At 36.1% G+C, this 10124-nt stretch overlaps 1 protein-coding gene across 1 annotated transcript; it reads left to right on the top strand.

Annotated features, from left to right (window-relative positions):
• Window positions 1-315: 315 nt before the first annotated feature.
• Window positions 316-6011, top strand: LOC147836189 (cadherin 1). Its single transcript, XM_087262119.1, has 4 exons — window positions 316-393; window positions 580-710; window positions 4444-4587; window positions 4686-6011. Exons 1-4 carry the CDS (start codon window positions 369-371, stop codon window positions 4929-4931), a joined length of 546 nt encoding a protein of 181 aa, XP_087118245.1. The 5' UTR covers window positions 316-368; the 3' UTR covers window positions 4932-6011.
• Window positions 6012-10124: the final 4113 nt, after the last annotated feature.

The raw sequence follows: 10124 nt of genomic DNA, 5'->3' as shown, positions 1-10124 counted from the left end.
AAATATTTTCCAAGGGATGTTTAACTGACCAAGAAATGTTTAAAGTATCTCCTATAAAATGTATTATAACATTTTCTTCTGGAGAAAGTCTTATTTCTTTTACTTTGGCTGGAATAAAAGAAAAAACAAATACGAATATGAAATCAAATCTATGGTAATAGAGTTTCATCTTTCTTCAAAAGATAATTTGGTCAACAGCGGAAAAAAAGTCAAACAGGTTAAGTACATGATGACAGTTTTCCATTTTAGGTAAACTTCCCCTTTAAGGTTAAACTTCCTTCCTTAATATTTTACATACCTTTCACCTTTTCACATCACAGATTCTTTAATCAAGCCTTCACTCATAACAGAGCTCACGGTCACAAGTCATGGAAGGAATCTTGCTTCTGCCATGTATGTAATGTTTTTTGAATAAATTTTTCTGTTTCATGTTTTATTCTTGTGCAGTTAGATCTCTAAAGTTTGAAATGTTATTTGTTGCTGATTTTATATGTGGCTAAATTTTTTTAAGGTTAATGTTTGTGTAGTTCATGTGTGCTCTGTGTACTGCTCATTTTAAAATAGTCTCTCCTTCCCCAGTGCTTGCTCTTCTTCTGCTTATGTTCCTGCGGAGGAAAAGCAACTCCAAAAAGGAACCCCTCCTTCCAGAAGATGATGTACGGGACAACATCTACTATTATGATGAGGAAGGCGGGGGAGAAGATGATCTGGTTTGTTTTAATTTTAAAACTGAAAATTTACAGTCATCGTCTAAAACTTAATATTGGAGGCAAATCTTGTCTGCAGCATATCAGCTCCACAGCTATTATTTTTTATTACGCTACAAATGTGTTAAGCCATATCAAATAAATGGATGATGCAGAGAAAACACTGAAGCTCCAAAATACTTGCTTATGAAAATGATTGCATTTATACATGGATCTAATATGATCTAATATCAGGGTTCCCACGGGTCATGGAATTTCTGAAACCTCATGGAATTTAAGGTTTATTCCACACATTATTTATTTTTGTACAGGTAATAGAATGCCAGGAGTTTGTTATTGATTTATAATTTTACTTTCCATTTACCAAAATGTTATTTTTCTAGTAAATGCTTTTTTTTTTTTTGATAGTGTAGCCAATGTTAGATAGCATAAATCGTTGCTCACCAAATTGAAAATGTATCTAATTAGGTTGCGAGCCAATTACTGTTAAGGTTTGACCTTTTTTGACTCTGCAACAGTATCTACATTTTGTGTCAAAATATCATTGTTGTATTAAGCACATTGATGTAAATAGGGCAATTACATTTTAAAACTATTAAAATTAGTATTTTTAGTCATGGCAAAAATCAGGGGGTTTGACATTTGGCTTGGGGCGAAAACCCTGTAATCTGCTTAATGTAACTGTTTCCCAACAGTTGACATTCACAGATGGCCGTTTATATAAAAAGGCATTTGTTTTTAAAATGCCATTTTAGAAACATAAGTTTCCTTGTCTAGACTATCTTTTTATTGCATCTCAGAACGATGATCTCCGCACACAGTATGTAGCCTAACATGCATAACCATTCACACTCACTGCGTTTTCAATATGCTCCAATACTGTCAAAGATGCTAGAGTAGTGTGGATGCCAGATTAAAACAGAAATGCATTAGTGTAGACAGCACCTAAAACATCTGAGAATTATTTGACAAATCCCATTTCTTTTAATTGCAAAATTAACTTCTGGCTCATTTGGTTCTTCAAACAAGTTAGCAAATCATTAAAACATCTGGATGTATTTACCTGAGGTGATTGCATGTGCTTTTTCATTTTGAAGGACAAATCTATTTGGGATATAACAATTTGCTGAGTCAGTTGAAAATTGATTGAAATATATGATGATTAAAACCGATAGAAATATTGAATGAATTGCAGTACATGTTTTGAACAGAGAGGACAAGCTTACCGGCACAAGCTCACTTTATTTATACATCAGCGGCGAGCAAGAGGTGGGGGGTAAAATGACAGCGGTGAAGTGCACCTGACAAAATGCAAACTGTGAACACTGCAAAATGTAGTTTTACTTTTACCAAACAGAACATTAAATATGATGCACATAAACCATCAGCACAGTGAAAAACTATTAATAAGCTAAACCATGCGGATGGGATGATTTGCAGCTCCGCTTGCTCTGATGAGTGCTAGAGAGATCAAACTGTGTATCAGTGTTTTCATATCAAAAGGGTAAAGATCTTTTTCAGACTGAAAGAAAAGGTTATTCTGTTACAGAAGCAGGCATTAGATTATTTTAACATCTCCTTTTCTAATTAGTTTTTTTTTGCATATTTTAATAATTTATTAATTATTAATGAATATTTAAAAATGTTCAAGATTATCTCTTCTTAAGTCTATCACACTGATATTTAATAATTATACAAGTAATATTAATTATTCACCTTAATAATCAAGTTCAACTCATGTCTTTGTCCTACTATATTATTGGTAATTTTATAAGCAGTATTTTATGCCAGTGGCCAGTTCATTGGATCAGAGGGCCTACTGACAACCTCTGTACACACTGCTCTCTGGTTTAGGAATGGCTTACCTCTCCACACCAGCCACATCTCAGTCCCAGTAAAAGGGTAAAAAGCAGGGGATTTTGTAAATGTGAAAACACCTCTGTTTGTGCCAGAACACATAGATATGCTGTTTATTTCTTTTTCAAAATGTAAAATCCAAGCACAGTCACAGTTTTTGTTTGTTTATATTGATATTCTTATTGATATTTTGTTTATACTATATCTTCTTTAGTTTTTTTTTTATTAAATAATTATTCTTTTTTTATAGCAATTTAGTAATTGCAGAAAATGTATTATTTTGAAAAAAAAAGTGCAGCATTTAAGAAAAAAATGAAAGGGCTCTTCACCTTAAATTTGTTTCAAATAATTTTGTTTGAGAAATCGTGACTGAATTGTGAGATCAGGTTAATTGTTACATCCCTAGAATCTATCAATCTTTAGTTATGGCAATGCAGCCTGCATATTTGCTTATACATGTTTCTAGCTAAAAATGTATTTGTTCACAATTAAATTTCCCAACGAATATATAGGCCATGTCTACACACTCTTGGAAATGGAGGTACTCTTTACCTATCAACATACACGTTTGTACCTGAAAGGTCTATATTGGTACTAGCTAACTGGGTCATCAACATTTCGAAGGATGGACTTTAAGCTTACTTCACAAACAGTTAAATTAGATTTGTATCATTTTATGCAAAGGCGATTGTAAAAGTTAATACCAGCTGTATTTTTATTTATTTATTTATTTATTTATTTATTTATTTATTTATTTATTTATTATTTTTTAGTCTCTTACTAGACTAAAACTGAATGAGCTATATGCAGAAGTGTTTTTTAGCCACTGATACACTTCCAGTGTAGAGTTAATGTGATTTTTAATCTTATACAGTTCCTTTTTACAGCATAGATATTGTAATTTAATTAAAACATAGTCTGCTAAATAGACTTAAACATTCTTCTAATTTAAGTGTAAAATTTGAATGTGTTTAAATGCAAGTGGCACCATGAGCAGTGCAAAAACTCTATAGAAAATTGTGTGGTAAAATAAATTTCTATAATTTCAAAGACAATTGAGTTTAATGCAATGCATCTGCATTAATGCAGTGCATCTGGTGTGAGCTCACTTTATCTTCCATCTCAATCATGCAGTAAAGATCATTGATTCCTAAATGTGGTGAGTTTATACAAACTGAAAATTCACCAGAAATGCCTAAGCAGGCTTATTCATAATTAAGTCCCCATACATATAGCCCATTAGGGATAATTAAAATATATTAAAGGGATAGTTCACCCAAAAATAAAAATCACCATTTACCTTTCCCAAACCTGTTTTTTTTTTATTTTATTTTTTTTATGAAACAATACATTTTCAACAAAGCTGGAAAGCAATAACCATTGTCCTTCATGGTAATTGTTTTTGCTACACTGGTTGTCAATTATGGGTCTTCAGTTTATATTTTACTGGAGTCATGCGCACTTTTTGTGTAGTTGAAATCAATTATAAATTTCTATGAACTTATTTTTTTTTTCTTTAGCATGATGACTGTAAACAGTATTTTCCAGTTATTTTGTAAGATGTTATTAGTTAAATAAGGAACTTTGTCAAGGCATTAGACAACAGTGGTTTGGTGATACTGTAATTATATTGACCTTTCAAATATATATATATTTTTAAACTGCTTTTTTTTCCAGCCAAACCACGATAAAAATATATAATTAAAGTAAAATATTATAGGAAATTCTGGCTAATTGTTTTACCTTCAATTTTACTTGATGATGCAGAGCACTTTTAAAATCTTAGTGCTTTTATAATGCAAAATTGATTTAATTAGTCAGTTGTATATAGTTGGTTTCTTCTTTGCAGTTTGAAATGTATAACACAATTTCTGCACAGGACTTTGATTTGAGTGTGCTGCACCGAGGTCTGGACAACAGACCAGAAGTGTTTAGGAATGATGTGGCGCCCACTTTCATGCCTGCACCTCAGTACAGACCTCGACCGGCCAACCCTGAGGAGATCGGCACATTCATTGATGATGTAAGGGAAATGTTATTTTAATAAAACTCGATGATTAAGTTGTAATTCTGTTTCATTTAATAATTCATAATGTAATGTATTTGTTGTTTGAACTGTAGAACCTGAAGGCTGCAGATAACGACCCCACAGCTCCTCCCTACGACTCTCTGCTGGTGTTTGACTATGAAGGAGGAGGATCAGATGCAGGTTCACTCAGCTCCCTCAACACTTCCAGCTCAGGAAACGACCAAGACTATGACTTCCTCAATGAGTGGGGCCCACGCTTCAAGAAGCTAGCAGACATGTATGGAGGAGGAGAGGATCAAAAGGAAGTTTTTTTTGGTTCAAAAGGCTTAATGATTTAAGTGCAAAATATGAGACTCTTTTATAGTTCACTTTATGGTGTGGAAAGTCTTAAAGTTTGAACTAAAATGACAGCACTGTTCATACAACATAAAGAAAAGATCATTTGACTTGAAGTTTTTTCTTTTTATGGGAGCAGTCTGGACAGGAACTTTTTTCATCGTAAATGAAACTCCCAAGCAAAGAGACATTTGATATTTGTTGCGATGGCTCAGTCGGAAGATGGTGTGTTACATCTTTAAGAAGTTTGTCCAGAATGTATTTCATGTAATGATTTTGCAAAACTTTTAGCTTTTTTAAATTTCAGTACTCTGGCATTAAAGAAAAATCTAAGGCTCATAACATTGATGATTTTTTTTTTTTTACTTTTTGTATATTTGCAGGTTTCTATTTCTGTCCATTTTTCCCTCAGCTGCAACAATGTTAATGATAAATGTGTATGTTTCTTTTTTTATGGTCATGCTTTAGGTAAGTTTTACATTGCATATTTTATTAAACAAGAAGCTTTTTTATTTTTTACACCACACTTCAGCTTGGGTTATATGGACATTTAAAGGAAAAACTGAGCACAAAACAGTTTATCAAATGTTTTTTTTTTTTTGACTATATACAGTGACTATATACAGTTCAATTTTGACTATATACAGTTCAAGCTTATTTGTCTAGCACTTTCCACAATTATTGTTCCAAAGCAGCTTTATGAGATTTTAGATTAGATTAGAGTCAACTTTATTGTCATTACACATGTACAAGTAAAGTAAAAGGCAACAAGATGCAGTTTAGGTCTGCAGTGCAAAAGCAGGAAGTGCGGGATACAGGTATAAGTTATAAAGTGCAGTTATAGAAAAACTATGGTGATATTTACAGATGGATGTATTATGACCATTATATACAGCCTGTATTAGCTATAAACAGAGATTTACAATAGATGAATATTCTGTATGTATAGGTTGCTATTAAAATCAGAAGTGTGCAGATAGATAAACATAATTAAAATGTATATGTACATTGATTTGTACATAATTACAAATGTCCATGTGCGGTGGGTATGTACAGTTCAAATAAATGAATCAGTGCAATGAGTATGTACATTTTTTGTGTATTTTTTGTTTAAAATTTGCAAATGTTAAACAGTGCAGTGACTGTGAGAAGTATAAGTTAGAGGAGAGTGGGGGTGTATTGGGGGTCAAAAGAGTCAGTGAGGGGCAGAGTTCAAAAGGGAGACAGCTTTGTGGAAAAAGCTGTTCCTATGTCTGCAGGTTTTTGTCTGGGGGAGCCTGAAGCACCTGCCAAAAGGCAGGAAAGTCTGTGAGCAGGGTGTGAGGAATCCTTAAGAATACTGCGTGCTTGGCGCAGACAATGCTTTTTCTGGAATACCTCAATGGCTGGCAGTGTGGTCCCTGTGATGCGTTGGGCAGTTTTCACCACCGGCTGCAGTGCCTTACGCTCTGCAACAGAGCAGCTTCCATACCAGACTGTGACGCAGTTGGTCAGGATGCTCTCTATTGTGCAGCAGTAGAAGTTCACCAAGATGAAAGCTGATGAAAGCTGGTATGTTTTAAGTTGCCTTAGGAAAAAGAGACACTGGAGAGCCCTCTTGACCAGGCTGGAGATATTGGTGGTCCAGGAAAGGTCCTTTGAGATGTGGGTCCCCAAAAACTTGAAGGATCAGACAGGCTCAATGGCCATCCCATTGTCGGTGCAGCAAGTGGCCAGATGCTGTATCTCCTCCCTGTGGTCTCATCATTATTGCTGAATACACCAATTACTGTGGTGTCATCTGCAAATTTGATGATGGTGTTGGATCTGTTCATAGGCCTACAGTCGATGGTAAAAATGGAGTAGAGGAAAGAGCTCAGCTCACAGCCCTGTATTACACCAGTGTTGAGTGTGACAGTGGTGGAGCAGATGTGGCCTGATCTAACATTCTGAGGTCTGTTAGTCAGAAAGTCCATAATCCAGTTGCAGAGAGACGTGTCAATATCTAGGTCTCTAAGTTTGATCATTAACGTAGAGGGTATGACAGTGTTGAATATTAGGCTGAAGTCAACAAACAGCATTCGTGCATAAGTGTTTTTATTGTCTGGGTGTGTGAGAACAGAGTGTAGTGCTATGGAGACTGCATTGTCTGTGCTCCTGTTGCCATGGTAGGCAAACTTATATGGTTCCAGTGTGGATGGCAGAGAGTCTTTCAGATGTGACAGGACCAACTGCTCGAAGAACTTCATGATGATGGGTGTGAGTGCTACAGGGCAATAGTCATTAAAGCATGTTGGGCTGGAGTGTTTTGGCACTGGCACAATAGAAGTGGTTTTAAAGCATGTTGGCACAGCTGCTACGTTAAGCGACAGGTTGAAAATGCCTGTGAATACCCCAGCGAGCTGTTCTGCACATGCTTTGAGGGCGCGCCCAGGAATACTGTCTGGTCTAGCAGCCTTACGTACATTGATCCGACCTAGTGCGGTGTAGACTTCTGAGAAGTTGAGTGTGATAGGTAAGTGGTCAGTTCAGGAAGTGATCCTAGTGTAGGGTTCTGTATTGTCTCTTTCAAAGTGGACATAAAAGTAATTTAACTTGTTCAGGAAGGAGACATTTGTGGCTGTGGGTGTGGACTGGCTGGATTTGTAGTTGGTGTCTAGCTTTAGCTTGTAACAGTGCTTGGCCTTTTTGATGCCCTTCTTTAGATTAGCCCTGGAAATGCTGTAGGGCTGTGCATCCCCTGATCTGAAGGTAGTGTTGCGTGCCTTCAGCAAGAGGCGCACCTCCATGTTCATCCATGGCTTTTGATTTGGGTATGTGGTGATTTGCTTCTGTATTGGCTGTAACACTGTCTATGGTGGTGTTGATGTATTCTAGAACAGTGAAAGTGTAACTGTCAATAGTTACGTTTCCATTATCGTGCCTTAAGCGAGCGAGCCAGGGCGAGCCAAGGCCTGTAAAATTTCCACTGTCACTTCCGGGGCCTTATTGGGCCTAAGCGAGCCTTCCAGGGTCAACGGTCAGAGTTTTTTGGCCCACTGAATACCTTGGGCCAAAGAGGGCCAGCTGGGGCTTCGGGGCGGAGTGAAAGGAGAGGCGGACACTAGTTTTTGCACATGATTACATGCAATAAACAAATAAACAAATAAATAAATTAGGGAAAGAAAACATCTAGCCTTATAGGCTGGCTTCTTTTTGCTTATAATCGCCCTTATGTTTCCCTTTCAAATGTAAGGCTGTTGCATAAAATAATTAAGTTTTAATTTATAATTGACATTCTTTGCTGCATCCTCCTAGATGTTTCAATAAAGCATAATAATCTTTACACCACATTAAAGACACTGCAGACAGTAGGGGTTTTTCAAGAGTTTATGTCAAGTTTAAAAGGTGTGTTTGTGAGTGTGAATGTGAGACCTAGCAAAAGATTTCACCCTTCACAGCTCTGTTGATGCCGCGAGCGGCTTTTTTCTTTTCGATTTTTATTTTGGAGATAAAACACACTATGAATACAACAGAGAGACATAAAACTTTACAAATTACGTGTCCATTTTTGTAGACTCAAAACAATAGTGTCATATCACGATAAAATAGCCTAAGCTATATTGAAATAATTTAAATAATAAATATCGGATATAATAAAATCGCATTAAATGGACTTCCGGGTGATGCCATCTGAGTGCAAAATGCATGTGAAAACAGCTCCACAACTTTCAAGATATTGGCGAGTTAAACTAACCAATACTTTGTTGCCACATAACTGTGTTTAATATATTCAACTAAGATGCCAAACAAGCATAAAAAAAAACAAACAGTGCAGACAACTGAAACCCCGAGGGGCATACAAGTTCATTGCAGCGATGAGATTAGCACAGAGGCTAACAACGCAGTTCTAGAAGGGATTGCTTCACTACAATCAAACTTTGTACTATTCAAGTCAAAAATAGTCAAAGCTATAGAATTATAAAAATCTATAAAAAAAAAAGCTATAATAATTTTTATTAGTTCTCGATCTCCATCAGAGCAGAATTAACGGCTACAAAGAAAAAAAGTGGTCATCACAATTTTCACCATGAAATGTACTATGAGCGAGCAAGCTAAAACAATCGCTGAACTTGAAAGCGGTGCAACTTTTTCTTTTGATGCGGTTTCTCAATTACAAAAAGAGGTTAAGAAGGTAGCAAGCAGCTTGACACAGCTTACGGAAAAATTTACAGATCTGGAATGTCACAGTAGAAGGCAAAATTTGTGAATCTTTAATGTCAAAGAAGGCAAGGTGGATGGGCACAAAACAAAGGACTTTATCGCGCACCTGCTCAAGAACATGCTCTCTCTGGAAACTTTACTTTTGGTTAACTGTGCTCACAGATCCTTGAGGAATCACTCCAATAGCACTCCATATCCCCGGGCATTTGTTGTCAAGATGCATTATTGTCACAAGTGGCAGGACATCATCCGAAAAGCAGTACATCTAAAAACCATCACTTTCAGGGGAGAAAAGCTTTTAATATTTCCAGACCTCCCACTAGCCATACTGAAATAGCGTGCCCGTTTCAGAAAAGTGAAAACTATGCTGCGAAATCAACCAGCCGTCCGTTTCGGATTTTTGTACCCATCGAAATTATGGGTCACACATAATGAAGAAGAAAAATACTTTGCTGACCTTGCCAAAGCGATTAAATATTCAGAACAGCATTTCGGTGAGGGTAACATGCCATAATACACTTAGAGACGGTGCAAACAATGCAATGCTGATCGGTAATGCTGTGCTTTTCTACCTTAAACATACTTTTTTTATGCTACCTTTTTTCATAATGTTTAAAAACTTTGCGAATTGGACTTTTAAAAATCGAGCTGTTTACACGTGCAGATGAACATTCATTATAACCAAAGGAACTGTTCACTAAGCTCCTGTTAGTCAGCTAAGGCCAGTTGGGCATGTCTTATATCAAGTTTGTTTTATGAAATTCTGTTTCGATGTATACTCAAACCTGGACTTTCAGGTATGTTTTTGTTTTGTCTTTTTCTATTTTTTTATGTTTTCATAGTTATTTTTGTTATGATAAGAAACTTTGGGAGGGGATGGCAAATTGGGTTCCGTCTGGGGGTGCATACTTGGGGAAGTGGATAGAAAAATAGACACTGGATGGGATGGCAGCTGCTCTGAAACCTTGTTTACACTAATGCATTTTAGTTTTAAAACGCATAAGTTTTGATAC

This window comes from Danio rerio, chromosome 7 (assembly GCF_052040795.2).
Source record: "Danio rerio strain M-AB ecotype USA chromosome 7, GRCz13ab, whole genome shotgun sequence".
Taxonomy (NCBI): domain Eukaryota; kingdom Metazoa; phylum Chordata; class Actinopteri; order Cypriniformes; family Danionidae; genus Danio; species Danio rerio.
The sequence above is the reverse complement of the archived record's forward strand: the minus strand, read 5'-3'. Positions and strand labels throughout refer to the sequence as shown.